At 56.6% G+C, this 14610-nt stretch overlaps 3 protein-coding genes across 3 annotated transcripts; all 3 read right to left on the reverse strand.

Annotated features, from left to right (window-relative positions):
- Positions 1-1792: 1792 nt before the first annotated feature.
- On the reverse strand, positions 1793-3658 carry JKF63_00571 (uncharacterized protein; the record flags this gene model as incomplete). The annotated part of the gene is made up of 1 exon (XM_067896622.1): positions 1793-3658. The coding sequence occupies one exon, from the start codon at positions 3656-3658 to the stop codon at positions 1793-1795; it is 1866 nt and encodes a 621-aa protein (XP_067752779.1).
- Positions 3659-6150: 2492 nt separating this feature from the next.
- On the reverse strand, positions 6151-9090 carry JKF63_00572 (uncharacterized protein; the record flags this gene model as incomplete). Its single annotated transcript, XM_067896623.1, has 1 exon — positions 6151-9090. One exon carries the CDS (start codon positions 9088-9090, stop codon positions 6151-6153), a length of 2940 nt encoding a protein of 979 aa, XP_067752780.1.
- Positions 9091-10655: 1565 nt separating this feature from the next.
- On the reverse strand, positions 10656-12293 carry JKF63_00573 (uncharacterized protein; the record flags this gene model as incomplete). Its single annotated transcript, XM_067896624.1, has 1 exon — positions 10656-12293. The coding sequence occupies one exon, from the start codon at positions 12291-12293 to the stop codon at positions 10656-10658; it is 1638 nt and encodes a 545-aa protein (XP_067752781.1).
- Positions 12294-14610: the final 2317 nt, after the last annotated feature.

A 14610-nucleotide genomic window follows, 5' to 3' on the forward strand; every position in this document is an offset into this window, starting at 1 on the left:
TTGCAGGCGCTCGTCTAATAAAATACATCTACCAGTACCACTCATGAAGAAAGTAGAAACGAATGCTTTCGCGCCTCGGTGTGGGTCCGCCCGCCTCAGTCCGACCGCAAACCCCGGTCATCACAGAGAAACGAATCAGACACACTACCGACTTCAACGTACCCCCCTTTGGACAGAAAAAACAAAGGTCGTATGTACACAGGCACGGCGCCCTCCACCACCACCGCAGGTGCCGCAGCTGAACCCCACGCGATATCCTCGTCGCACGAGAAAAACCCGTCCTGGCGTTGAGCCAGGCCATGGGCCGATCCATGGTGGCTCCCAGCAAGCCCCCGCGAAGCCCTCCCCCCACGCGCGCCGCGCAATCATTGTCAGGCCGACATGGGCCCACAGCATGCCTTGATCCAAACGGGCAACGACAAGGGACCTGGCGCTCGAGGGCGGGTCGGGGGGGGTGGTACGCGGCGCGGCTGGTGGGGAACTGACCCCCACGCATGCCGGATGAGCCCCAAAAAAAAAATGACCGGCCTCGCGCGAGTTAGCCCTCTCCTGCAGCCGCCCCGGGCCGCTGTAAGCAACAATACAGCCCGGACACTTGTCCGCGTTGGGGCTGGGTGGCTCCACGGCGGTACCCGGCTGATTCTCGCCACGTTTCCGGCACCCGTGCCTCATCAGCCCCATCGGGTCGCACGCGGGGAGGAGGGGAATACACAACAGCGCTCGCAGCGTACTGGGTGCCACGGCACCTGCACCGCATCCTTTTCGTCCAGTATTGTCTTTTCGACCCGCATCGTGCACATCCACCCCCCACCCCTGGGGAGGGGAAAGGGGGCGAGCACGTGAGAACAGCCACGCCCGTGTTTGACTGTGCCTCCCCTGGCGCGATTGTCTTGACTGTGGCTCCATTTTCCGGTAGTATTTCGTCACTGCTCGCCGCGGGAGTGGCAGGCATGGGGAGCACACAGCCCTCTGCCACAGCACCCGCGAGCGCTCCGTTCGCAATTACGCACCACGGCCGCACCCTACTTGGTGTATCTGTCGGTCTGTGTGCCAAACACAGTTTTCAAAAGAGGCACTACATTGCAGACGGAAAAGAAAACGCATGATGTGTGTGTGTGTCGCACATCGAGACGCACGCGCAACCATATGCTGGGGGAATGACCATAATGAACAAATTCAAACATCGAGAAACGGAAAAAAAAACTCGCGATTGGTGTGCAAAGCACACAGGAAACACAAACGAAAGGAGTTGGGGGGAGAGATATCGGAAAGGCCTCCCCAACCACAGAACTGAAGATGACGGGTACCTACGGAAAGCGTAAATATTTCAAACGAACGGAGAACCGCATCACGTTTGTGAAATACGCATGTGGCTGGTGGCAAAACAGGAGTGTGAATGAAGGGTGGAGTGTATGGAGCAAGCTAAGAAACAAGGTGTCGGTGTGAAGGTGTCTCAAAGATGCGTTCACCAGTGTAATCCTGCAAGCAGCAACTCTGGCGTACACTGAAAAGTCCGCTAGACCAGCCTCAGAATGCAGGACAGGAATGAAACAGTAAAGGCCCATCTCACCACACCCACCCGAATCTGATCTCTCTAGCGCAGTGGCAACCAAACAGACACACACACACACACAGACATACATACACATACATACATACACGCACACACACACGGAAGATGGGGAAGATGTATAGGCAAAGCACTGCTCGTTCGGATCGTTGCCTCTACTCCCAATATCCATGCAATTGTGCTGATCGTAGACCAGCTCCCTGCTGCACACGCACAACGACCTCAGTTCTGATGCGGCGGCGCGGACGATACCGTGGCATTTGTCAGCCTCATTCCGTCGCGTAGGTAAATCGACGTTGACGATCCGATAAACATGGGGCGACCCAGTGCAGCAGCTGAGGTGTGCGGCCGAGTAAAGCTCTCTGCACGCCGCTGCTGTGCTGCGTATTCCGGAATGAAGCCTCGGCTACCAACGGAAGCGGGACGCTGCGGTACCAGTGGCGGTGCGCTGTAGGCAGAGTTCGAGGACACAGTATGCGGTGGCAGCGCCTGTTGATGCTGCTGATGCGATTGATGTATGCCTTCAAGGGCGTTACGTAGCGCCTCCTCTAGCGCACGCACCTCTTTGCGATCTGCTTTATTCACTTCCAGGATGGCAGCGTTCTCCTCTAACTGGGCTACACGGCGGCAGAGGCCACCGTCCGGCTCTACAGCAAGTGAAACACGCCGGCCATCGGAGGTGCCTCTAGGCTGCGATGCCTCCAGCAGACGTAGCTCATCCACCGTCGGCTGCGAAACCTCGGGTGTGCGCGGACTGGGACGAGCCGAAGATGCGTGGCGAGGTGGCCGCGACGCCAATCCACCCTCATTCACGGAGCTGGTGCTGCTGCTCGGCACCTCCTTGGTGAGTGCAGGCAGAATACCACTGCTACCCACACCATTCAAAGGCAGACGTCCGGTGGCAGGCGTACTGCCTGAATGCCCCGACGAGGGACGCACCGCCGCCTCTCCAGCCAGACGATCTGCGTTAACCACCTCACCCCCAGCTGCTAAACTGCCGGTGGCCAGTGTGGCGTGCTTGTCATGTGGATAGCCCTCCAAGGTCTCCTCCAAGAGTGTAACCCGGTGTGCCAAGTCCACCATTCCGAGTTTGGCCGCACCCGCGTCATCTTCCTTTGCCTCTACGGCTTGGCCAAGCAAGTTGTTGAGACGACCCTCGAGTTGACCGATCTGGCCAAGCAAATGCTCAACATTATTATCCCTCCCTCTGATGAGCTTCTCTGAGTTGGCCCTCGCCTGCAACTCGCGCACCGCCAACTCCAACGGCTGCAAGCGTTCCCTCTGCACTGCCTGTACGTCATGCTCCAGTAAGCGCAGCGCACTGGTGAGGGTTTTGATCTCGCCGGAGTAATCCACCATGTCCACAGGAGCGGCCACTGCAGCTGTGTAGGAGGACTTGCGACTCAACCGCGCCGCCTCGCACGTCTTAGTAGCAAGCGCGTCCGACGCTTGACGTTGTAGCAGCGCGCGCAGCACCTCCATCTCTTCCTCCATCTTTTGAAAGGCTGGCAGTGAGAGAACATACCGGGTGCGGTTCTCAAGGCTGTGCTCCATCTCCTGAGTGCTGTTCCGCCTGCCCATCTCCGACACCTGCTCCGGTGCACCACCCCATAAATCGATGAAAGCCTGCACCGCGCGCAGGGACCTCTCAGTTCTGGACAGCCGCTGGTCCACCTCACCAGCGTGGCGGTCTAGGGTGGCCTTTGAGGCTGTCTGTTGCTCACCCAACTGCTTTTCCAGACCCATAGTGAATTCCTCACGGGCTGCCGCGCTGGCCTTTATGTCTTCTGCGTTCGCCTCGACCTTTTCCGAGAGCTGAGCCACCATAGATCTGAGCTCCCCGAGTGCGGTAACGACCTCCTGGTCGGGGCCCTTCGCCTCCTTAAGGGCCTGAAGTTCGTCACGCAAAGCGCTGTTCTCTCTCGCGAGTTTTGTTAGGAGGCCGCGGATATCAGTGATGTCATCCTCGTGGACATTGCCCTGGTCCACAATGGTGCGTATCACATCCGACAGGCGGCTGTAGCTCAGCGTCAATTGTGCCTCGATAATATCCGGGACATTTGTCACATCGATGTCAATGCTCGGCATGGCTGTGGTGCACGGTGCAAACCTGTGTGTAGGGGGGAGGAGGGAAAGGGGGGGGGGGCGAGGCGCGTAGGGTGGCGCTTAGGGAAGAGATCGGCAAGTGTGTTGTGTCCCTGCAGGTGCACTCACAGAGGAAGTCTGAACGTGCGGCCAACCACTAACGCCAACACAAGAAGAGGAAAAAAGGGTGGGGGGTATGGTTCTCTTGACAAGAGTCAAGAGCAGCAATTTTTTTTTTTCGTGCGTCGACGTCGGCGTGTAGGTTGAATGTATGTCAAGGTCAGAAATACCCCTGACCCCTCGCCTGCAGATCAAACAAGGAAACAAAAAAAAAACACAACAGAAGGAAAGGAAGAGAGAGAGTGTGTGAGAAAAGGAGGAGAAAGACAGTGAAGAAAAAAATCTTGCCTCCCCCTCTACGGAATTACGCAGTGCGAGAAGCAGCTGAGTCTCTCCAAAAAGTATAATGACAAACAACTCAGTGCAATGTTGGCTGCCGCTTTCGTACTGCTGAAGACACGAGAAGGCACAGCCTAAATTCACACGCTCATGGAACGAAGTGCTACGGCGTTCACCCGCGTTTGGGGGAGAGGGAGGAGGGGAAGGGGGAGGTGAAAGGGGGATAGAGACTAAATAGAGGAGGGAGTCGAGCGGTAGAGCAATACAAACGTGAGACCGCACGAGAGAAACAGGGGGGAGATAGAAAATGAGAGAGAGAGAGAGCCAATGAGTTTGATTTGACAAACAACTAGAAGACATAGATGGCCCGAGGCTTTGAAGGTGGGCAATCAGATAAGCATTGCACACACGTGGGCGTGCCAGACTGTCCGAGCTCAATCACTTCAGAGGCGCCCTCCAAAGATTTTTCAGACCCCACCACCTATCCCACCTGAGAGAAGGGAAAAGAGAGGCCGCCCGGGCTTCGCTGATGCACCGGAAAACGGGGAAAGTGTCGCAAGAGGAAAAAGTCGCGTAGAGCTACGGCAGTCATTGTGAGTTTGCAGGACTCTCCCATATACGTTCATCCAGCGATACTTTCCTTCTATTTTAGTGGGGTGTGTCCGGATCGCCTGTGCGCCCCCCCCCTCTCTACCTTGGTGCGTGGACGTGCATGCTGGATGGCGCACCCCCTTCTTTCCCCTCTGTTTTTATTGTACAGTTGTGCCTTTAGTCTCTCGCTTTTGTTGTGATTCGTTTTTTTTTTGAAGCCGAGCTACAGTTGCGGCAGACACCCCGCAGAAAAGCTGCGGTACACACAGCAGCGAACGCACGAGGAAGACAAAGAGGTAGCAAGCAAACAAATAGAAGGCTATGGAAACGTTGGAAAGAAAGAGAGAGGGGGTGCACGACCTGAGCAAGACAAACATTGCGGAAGGAAGGATACCTCCAAAGAGAGAAAGGGGAGAGGACACAGAGGGTGGACACAGCCATCCGGAAAAGGACGGCAACAGCAACCGTGATGACTAAAAACAATGACGAACATAATTGGTCATTGTTCAACACATGGGACCCACTGAAACCGTGCATATACATTGGGGAATTGATGGGCAGGGAAAAAAAAACAGCCGGTGTGAAGTGGCGGTGGTGCGTGGAGAGTGCACAGAGGTGGGCAAGGGGCACAGACAAACGAAGGCACCGAAACGAAAAGCGACGCGAAATAATGGAAGGAAAACAAAAAGACATGAGCGAGGGAGAAAGGAGTAGCGGAAGGAGGGAGGGGGTGGGGGGGGACTACAGCTCATGATCCCGTCTCCGAGAGCTCTAAATAATCCCCACTCACCCTTTCCTCTATTGTTGTTTCTTCCTTTCCCTCTCCCTTCCTCCACACCGTGTGGCTCCCCTTGTGTCTCCTCTACACTTTTCTCTTTCCTTTTTAACGTTTGGCTGTGTGGATGTGTTGGTGTGCGTCTGTTTAGGGAGGGGAGAGCGTGTGTGTAGGTGTGTCGCTCCCTTAGATGTGAGCACGGGATAACGCACACGCACACGGCTGCAACCGCCCAGACGCTTTACCTAAGCCACACAAACATTCGTAGTCTAAAGGCAGAAGAGATACGTGCATCGCGTGAAGTAGTGACCATTGTTGTAAATCCAGGCAATGAAAACAAAAAAATGAAAAAAATTTTACCCAACCCCCCCCCCTCTACGAAAACAAGCGACAACCCGCAACAAACAAATAAAGACGCATCACTAGTGTACATAAACTTTTGTGTGAAGCTGATCGGGGACGGCTCTGCCTACTGCACCCTCTTCCCAAAGCGGAGACGGGGGAGATCGGCGACGAGAATGCAGGGATGCCCTCCTCCCCCACCCCCCCCTCCCCATCCCCATGTCAAGGCGTGAATCCGCAGCATGAAAGCGCCCCACGCAAAGACACACAGCGCCCGCGCCCCCTTCCTCACATCTTTGACCGCTCACACATGAGGATCTACGGAGGAGTACATGGAAGTCAACTCCGCTGTCTTCTCGACATCACACCACGCGCAATGGACTACCATTCACGGTACAGTGTGACCTAGAGTCTCGCAGCGGTGCTGATGCGAAGAAGTGAGTGTTTCTGGTGAGACAGCCGGAACCCCAAACTCGTGAACACGTTGGATACTCCCCCTGGGGGCTCCGGATACAGAAGAAACGGAGAAGGTGTGGTTTTTGAGTTGGGAAGACCTACTCGCGGCGGCTATTTCATGTTGTACATCGAAACTGGAAGGTGCGGCAGCAGGGGCAGCACCGCTCGGCGCACAAACGTGCATTCCTGCCGCATCAATAACGCCCACCTCGGCGTCTGCCGGTAAGTCGACCACAATACGCTGCACAAGATTGGAACCAAACGTCGGCGCGCCAGGGGGGCGTAGGCGACTGACAATCATGCGTTGCGTCCCCGAGGCGGCCTCGACTATCGGGTACGCGGTGAGGGAGTCAACTTCAGGGCTTTTGTTGAAGGCCACCTGAAACGGACTCGCCGCCACAGGCTGCGACGGACCCTCTTCAGACGAGCTTGCCGCTGTCACTGCGCCAGAGAGCACATCAGCCTCCTGTGCGCGTAAAGTTAGCTGGCTTTGATTCGAGAACGCGGAGAGCGAAGCAGCAGTTGGTCGATAGGCTTGCCCCTGCTCTGGCAGCGATTCAATGTCTTTCGCTGACAGCGCCAAGGAGGCCGTCCACGGCAGCGAGTTGAGATCGGGGAGCCCCTTTACTGGATCCGTATCACCTCTGATTTTTGCTTTGAAACCAACGGCGCCGAGGTCGAAAGTGGCTCCCAGGGGACCGCCTCTCAGTTGTGCGATGGCCTGATTCACCTCCGCCATTCGCTGCTCCACCTCCACTTCGAGGTCTGTCACCTTGCTACCATACGAGTCCCGCAGCGGCACCCTCGGCTCCGTAGACACGACGGGCATCACGGGTGAACCTTCGCTTGCACTTGTAGGCGGGCCGACGCTTCCAATAGGCAACTTCACAGAAGCCCCTGAAGAGCCCCATTGCTGCTTTAGCTGCGCCAGCTCCTTTTCCAGGAGCTGCAGTCTCATAAGGGAGAGGGCAGCGTCCTCACGGGCTTTGCGATCGACCACAGGGGCGCGGCTCATCGCATTGACAGCTGTGCCGCCTGGCCTTGTAGTGAAATCAGCCGCGCTCTGCTTCAGGGCGGCTCTGCCGATAATGCGCAGTCGCTCCTCCATCGCCTGCCACCGCTCCAGCAGCTCCTCTTCGAGGTCACCGACTCGGTCGGCGAGGGCCGCTGTCTCCTCCCTGGCCACCTGATCGACCCCAGCGGCAGTGATGGGTTGTCCACCATGCTCTTTAACAGGAGGTTTGGCTTTGCTTTTGGGTGGGCGAGACACTTTGGAGGCGGCGGGCGGCATTTCGGTGGGCAACGGTGGCATACGGGTATCCTCCAGCTCCATCTCAACATTCTCCTCCACTGGCTTCGCTTCATGATTCTTCTCAACCCGCTTGCCTGGAGAAGGCGAGCGCGACTTGCTCGGCATAGCCTTCGAGGACATCGACAAGCCGGTCCGCTGCTGCAGCTGCTGCTGCTGCTGCTGCTGCTTTTCAGGCTCTGCCACAGCAGGGGCGCCGCCGGAGGTATTCTTTGCCATAGAGGCGGTGCGCATTGCAAGCTTCGCTAGGGCAGCATTCACCTCTTTGAACCGACGCTCCACTGATGCCTCCAGATCCTCTAGGAGGTCAAGGGATGCCGCAGCATCCTCACGGGCGACATTATCGATGAATTCACTGGGTGTGAGTATCGTGGGCGGCAGCGGCGGCGGCGGCTCCGGCGCGGACGTGGGTGGCGTGGCGCTTACGACGGGCTTCTTCACCTGCGCCTGTTTGACGCGCGCCGCGGCAGCTTTGGCAGGAACCGCCCCGTCTCCACCTCCACTGCCGCCACCGCTCCTCTCCGCTCGCGGTGCGGAGGCGGCCCTGGCCACACTGGCTGCTGTCATGAGGGACTGTCTCTCCAGCTCCTGGAAACGGCGCATCACATAGTCGCCGAGCTCATCAATGTCTGCGCGGGCCTCGTGGTCGACTGCAGTGGCGGTGACGGCACTGCTGCTTTTGGTGGTATCCGGTGCCGAGGTCTCTGGTCGCCGAGCCTTGGTAAACGAGGGCGGCGGTGGTCTGGCAAGAGCGCCACGCAGCTCTTCAAGGAGTGTCTCCGCCTTCTCGAGTGCGGCAGTCGCCTTCTCAAGTGCCGTCTCTGTGGCAACATCGGCGCTCTTCTTCTCGGTATCATGCGAAGAGCCGGCAGAGGAAAGTTCTCGTTTGGGTGGATTGTGGTTGTTCCGCCGACGGGCTGCCGTGTCGTTCACCGCTGCCGCAGCAGCGCCGCCGACCGTCTGCTGGCTGGCATTGACCAAGAGAGCCCGCACCTCGCGACGTGTGGAGCGAAAAGGGGGGAGATCCAGCAGATACGAAGTGTACGCGTCGGGGGTGATGATGGGGTCACCGTACTCCGCCACCAGCTCCGCGACATCGCTGAGGCGCACACCCCAAAGCTGGAGAAACTGCTCAATACTCTTCACGCGTTCTCCTATATCACCCCCGGGAGAGGCCTTACTAGAGCCGGCGGCGGCCCGAAGTAGCATTCCGTCATCCCCTCTCGCCCGTTGCCTGGATTTGACCTGACGAGTACGCAACAGTTGCACCTGACTCTGCAAATCTTGAATGATGACATCCTGTTCACTCTGCCGATCCACCAGGTACTGAATGATTGATTTGAGATTGCGCGACTGAACGGTGAAGTGGCCCTCGAACAGTTTGCCGTCATCGATGAACTGTATGCGTCGGCTTTCACGGTGGCGAGGGGCGCGACCACCTTCGTCAGTGGTGCCGATCAGTACCTTAGGAGTCGACACCAATGCATCATCTCTAGTAAAATTCACACAGACCTGCGTCGACTGCGTCAACCCAGGAGGTAGAGAAACGGTTGATTCAGCCATGTCTGAGCGGTGCGCGGCAAGGGGGAGAAGGGGGCAGCAGCTCTCAGGGTCTGGCTTGCCTCTAAACCGCTGTGAGCCTCTCTCCCCCCCCCTTCGTATCCTTGGCTTTCTTCCCCCCTTTTGGGTAGCACACTTGGCTCCCCTCTTGCGCCCACACACACACACACCCACACACACCACCTCCTCCCCCTTCTCTGTTTACCCGCACCCTTTTTTCTGTGTTTTTCCAAACGGACGCGTGATCGTCAATTGTGTTTGACAACGGGGTGTAAACACGCCAAAAATATATGTATTCAAAAAGAGAGAGAAGCTGAGGGCGGTATGTGCGAGAAAAGGAGCAGGAAAATTCCCAGAATGTGTGCTGCTGCTGTGGTCGTGGAGAGTACTCCGGTTCGTCGCAGTGAGCTATCTCAAGTCAAGATGCCCAAATCCTCAAAACAACAGCAAAATAACAAAGGGGGCAACCCCAATGTCGTTAGAGACGGGAAGGAAAAAGAGGTTGGTAGCCGTACAAAGTGAGAGACTTCATTTTTTCTTTATGTCCACCTTCGGTGGCAGTGCGTCCATTCAGCCATACAACATGAGCTGAGGCCCTGGCCTACTAGCCTCTCCACTGGCCAATCGCGTGGGGCGCGATGCAACGCTAGACACGCGCGGGGTCAATGCCCGCTCACTCACCTCGGCACCGCGCCCGCCTCAAGCCCTGCCCACACACAGTCTCGCAGGCCGCCTCCATCATGCCGGTCGCCACGGGGCGCATCCCTCAGGGCGCCAAGGCTCCCCCCACACCAGCAGGCAGCGAGCGCCGGCAGTGTTGCACTCGAGTCGCCTCGACACATCGCCTACCATATAGGGGTGGCACAGGCGCGCGCACGGCTGCGAGTCGCTCCAGTCTGACGCTGGCCAGAGCACCACCGCGGACAGTAGTGGCGATGAGCTGCTCTGACCTCTCCCTACGCCGTCGGTGCTACACACTGTCACCACCAGACATTGTTTTGGCATTGGCAAGAGAATACAGACGGCACGGCTCCTCTGCTGGGTGGGTACTGCACCCCGACACCACATTAAGGTGCCCACCCCCCCCTCCCCTCCCCCCCCCGCAAAAAAAAAAAACTGCCACTCATCCAAAAGGAGGGGAGCGCTCTGAAACTGAATAATATTTGGGAAAAAAAATTGCTTCTGCAGTAAAACACATCCGGAAACATTGAGTCGGCAGAAGAGCGAGTGCGCACATGCACATATGGCAGCAGCAAGCGGGTGCAAACGTGGATGCGCGTCTCTGTGGGGGGTAGACGGTCTTCCAGGTAGGCTGAAAGTGACGTCTTTATTTCGGTTCACGAATGACACGTCCCGCCATGATGGCGGAGAGGTGAATATGCGCATGTGTTTGTGCACCAAATAAGGGGGAAAAACAAAAGAAAAACAGGTTCATGGCAGAGCCTCTGTTGCAGCACCCTCTCGCCTAGTGGTGCCAAAAAAAAAGCGGTCATGCGGCCCCCTGCCGCCCTGCCCCCTTAAACTCCCCAGATGTTGCTGCTGCAGTCCGTCTGTGCCTTTTTTGTGTGTTATAGGACACTCTCTTCCCACATAGGTGTCAGTAGGGAGCCTGCTCTAGACTCCCGCGCGTAGAAAGCCCTCAGTGCATACGAGGTGGTTCGCTTGGAACTGTGCGGTAAGGCAGATGCAGCACATGAAGGCTGAACGTTCCCTAATACGTTACGCCCATAAGACTCCCCTCTGCTCGGCAAAGCTGGTTTCGGTGTTGTCGAGTTCCTTGGTGACAAAGCAATCAAGGGTGCCGGAGGTCTTTCCTTGTCAACAGCAAGAGTAGGGAAGGTGAGCCCCGCCGTGGAAGCTGGATGTTGACGGATTTGGGTAAGGGTGGAAGGGAACAGCCCTGGGAAGCGAGGAGGTGGGCTGGCGCTCGGCACGGCTGGGTGTTGAGGCGCGTCTACATTGAACGACTGCCCTGGGCGAGATGGCGACAGGAATGCACCTGAAGCCTGAGAAGACACTTCTTTCTGTGGTAGCGAATTTTCCATGAAGGCCGAGGCGAGATGCGTTCCTTCGTGAAACACGCGATGCGCCGAGCCCTGTGCAGCCCAGGTTTCCAGCGCAGGCCCGCGTAGCGTTGTCACTTCTCCCCCCTCCTCACGCACCCCGTATTGCGGCTCCACCTTTTCAGTTGAGGCGGTTGCAGCAGGAGAAAGAAAAAACCACCGCACCGGAGAACGTCGCCACTCACTCGTGGAATGGGAGATGGCAGAAGCGGCGTGCTGCCAATTGCACGTCTCGCTCCGCACAATGTCGTCTGGCTCGCGGTAGGGAGACATCCCAACACCAGCTGCCGCCTTCGCTGTAACCCGTCCAGGAAACACGATTGCACTCCCCTCTCTGAAGCCGTCCCCTGCCGCACCGGTTACCATTCCCGTAGCGACTCGAGAGAAACGTTTTAAAGCGTCATAAGCGAGCGCCACGTCCCCGTCGTCCGGCTCCTCATCCATGCACAGTACTGTACTGCGTCGTGGTAAGGAGGGTGAGCGGCCATCTGGACGCCCTGGGGACATCGCTGAGTACGATGAGAGAGCGGTCAGAGACGGCGGTGAAGCGTCGTGGGCCTCTGCCTCTGGTCGGTCACGCTTCACCTCCGGCGTCACCGGGGACGCACTCAAGTTAGGCTGGCGCCCCTCGCGTGTTCTCTTCTCACGAGCCACGGCAACGCCGCCCTCTCCGTACACTGTCGGGCTATACAGCTGCAGCCGGTCAGCGTTGGTCGCCCTTGGAACGTTTTCGTCGCCCGCGTCTGCAGTCACGCGCTTGGTCCCAGTGAGGGGGCTCTGCCGCAGTAGGTACTGAAGTCTCTGAAGGTCTCGCTCCAGGTTGCCAACAGTCTCACGTGACTGTGGGTTGATGTTATGGAGCCGGTTGGTCTGTTGGCGCCATGACAGCACCTCCACTTGATGCCTTTCATGCCCCGTGGCGCCTGAAGGTGAGGGAGGCGGTTGTGGTAGCGGTGCAGATGGCGCGGGGTGCAGCGACGCAGTGTCGAGCCGCATCGGTGTCACTGGCAAACTCGCGTACGGACGACTAGGGGCTATCGGAGACTGGCGCATGGCGGAGAGTTCGCGTAACTGCTGCAGGACTCGTCGCTCTCGCGCGGCAAGCTCATCGAGCAGTTGCTGCGTAGACGCGCTAGGATGCATCATTAGCGGGTTCCACTGTGTGGAAAACACGCTGAGTGGTAAAAAAAGGAGACTTGACCGTGTTGGAAGAAAGCAGAGGAGAAGTTGCAGAGGGTCTGCAGAGTGAGGGGGACTATCTCCTGATGGGGAAAGAAAAGCGGGCAGAAGTCGTGAAATAGGCGGCCTCGTCACACGGGTGCCAGTGAGTGATCTAGAGAGGCGTGAAAAAGAAGCGAGGGCGCCCCGAGTTGAATTTAATAAAGAAAGCAGGATGCTCACTGTGTGCCGACGGTTCTCTAGAGAAACAGGCGCGCACCCTCTTTCCAATATGCTTCACGGCGACAGGTGCAGGCTATCTCATCGCCTCAACAGTGCGTAGTACCACCCCTGTTTCCGTTGCCACCTCGAGCGGCAAGAAAGGATGGAGTAGGGGGGACCCTGGGCACCGACTTCTACCGTCTGCACCGGGCCCCTCTCAACTGTGCGAGAAAGCAAAAAAGGCGTGAAACAAAAATGCAGGACCACGGAAGAAAGGAAGTGAAGAGCAATGTGTGTGTGTGTGTGTGTGTGTGCGTGTGTGCGTGTGTCACCTACTGGATGTGACTAGCTAGCTAGAGAGAGCTCCGTTTTTTTCCTCCTGGTGTAGAAGCCGATACACCTCACGGTAGCGTCACGCCCACTCCGTAGCGCTGCCGTCCCTCACCAAAACTGTAGAGCGCCGGTGGAGGATGAGAGACATTTTTTTTTAGGGAGCCAGAGGAGCCGCGTGTGGGCCTGGACAACGATATGCTGATTTGATGGCATTTACCTACCTGCATTGAGCTGTAGCCATATCAATACACTCACCTGTGCAAACGCCCTTGAGTTCGTCCCCTACGCCCTGCCTCACACGCATTCCTCTTCACACTCGTCAGCAATTTGATCCAAAATATTAGTACATGGAAGAGCGCACCGGAGAAGCAAAAGATGGCACGTCATAGACACCAAAAAAAAAAACTCAATAAAAAAGTCTAGTTTGCGCCTCTACTTGGGCGCTCCCCCCCCCCTCCCCCCCCCCGTTGGGTGCAACGTGGTGATTGAGGGGTAAGGGGGGGGGGGGGGAGGGGGGGATTAGAGGGAGAAGTAATTCTATTTCCACGTAAGCAAAGGGGAGATGAAAGAGAAAAAAAAAGAGAGCACCAGGGGGGCTCAGCCCTGGTCATCGGGGAACAGTTCTAAAAAGAATCAAGAGAAGAAGTCTGGGGAAAAAGGGGGAAAAAGGGGGAAAAAGAAGGAGGTGAAAGACACAAACAACAGAGTGGCGGGCGGTACACCCCAGGGGTACTAAAGAGCCAGCGCATGCACACAAATACACACATTTCCAGGCACACACACAGGGGGGGGGGAGGGGAAGAGGATCACACGCGCACCGGTATCGATTCAGCGGACCGTTTTTTTTTCCGTTGTTGAAAGAGGGGAATAGAAAGTGAGAGAAACCAGAGGGGAAAAAAGCAAAACAATAGAGGAACAAGAATCAAGGATGAGTGACACGACATTGTAGCAGCCGCAGCTTGTTTGAAGCAGCCCCTGCCCCTCTCATCCACAGAGATAAAAGTCCATGGCCACTAATGCACGCCTCTATCACGGCGGCATAGACCCAGGACGCGGGGGGGGGGGGGGGGGGGGACAGGAACAGCTTTTCGTGCTTGTAGAAGTACTTTTCATGAGCTACACCTGAGAGGCGGCAAAGCCATGCCCGCAAGCATGTGAGAAGACAAAAGGGGAAAAAAGGGGGCGAGACAACACTACAACCCAGAAAAGCAATGTGCGGAAGTGAAACGCACTGACCACACCCCCACACACGAGATAAAAAGACCACAAACAGGATAGGGAGAGAGCGCCGTGAAGTAGTATCGCCACGAGTCAAGGCGGAAGATGTCCCCACAAATCCAGTCATGGAAGAGGCTCTGAGCATCCGCGCCACTGAGTGAAAACCCACAACACGCACCAAAAAAAAACAAAAAAAAATGCAGATGAGGGAAAGGGGAAAAAATGGGTGGGAAAAGAGAGAGGAGGGAGGAGAAAGGAGAGCGGCGCCACAATGCTTGCTTTTTTTTAGTATTTCACTTGACATGAAGCAGTGCAGCGAAGAGTCGACGTAGTTTTGCACGCACCAAATAACGTATAGTTTATATAGAGAGATATATTGATGGAAATACGGTACGCATTATCTACGCTTGACATCCAACAAGAGGGAGAGAGAGGCAACAGAGATGCAAGTACAGATGTGGAAAGAGATCAAACGCCTTTCACTGCCCATCGCATTTCTTCCTCTCTCTCTCTCGCTGGGTCTGCCCTA

Source organism: Porcisia hertigi, chromosome 36 (assembly GCF_017918235.1).
Source record: "Porcisia hertigi strain C119 chromosome 36, whole genome shotgun sequence".
Classification (NCBI taxonomy): domain Eukaryota; phylum Euglenozoa; class Kinetoplastea; order Trypanosomatida; family Trypanosomatidae; genus Porcisia; species Porcisia hertigi.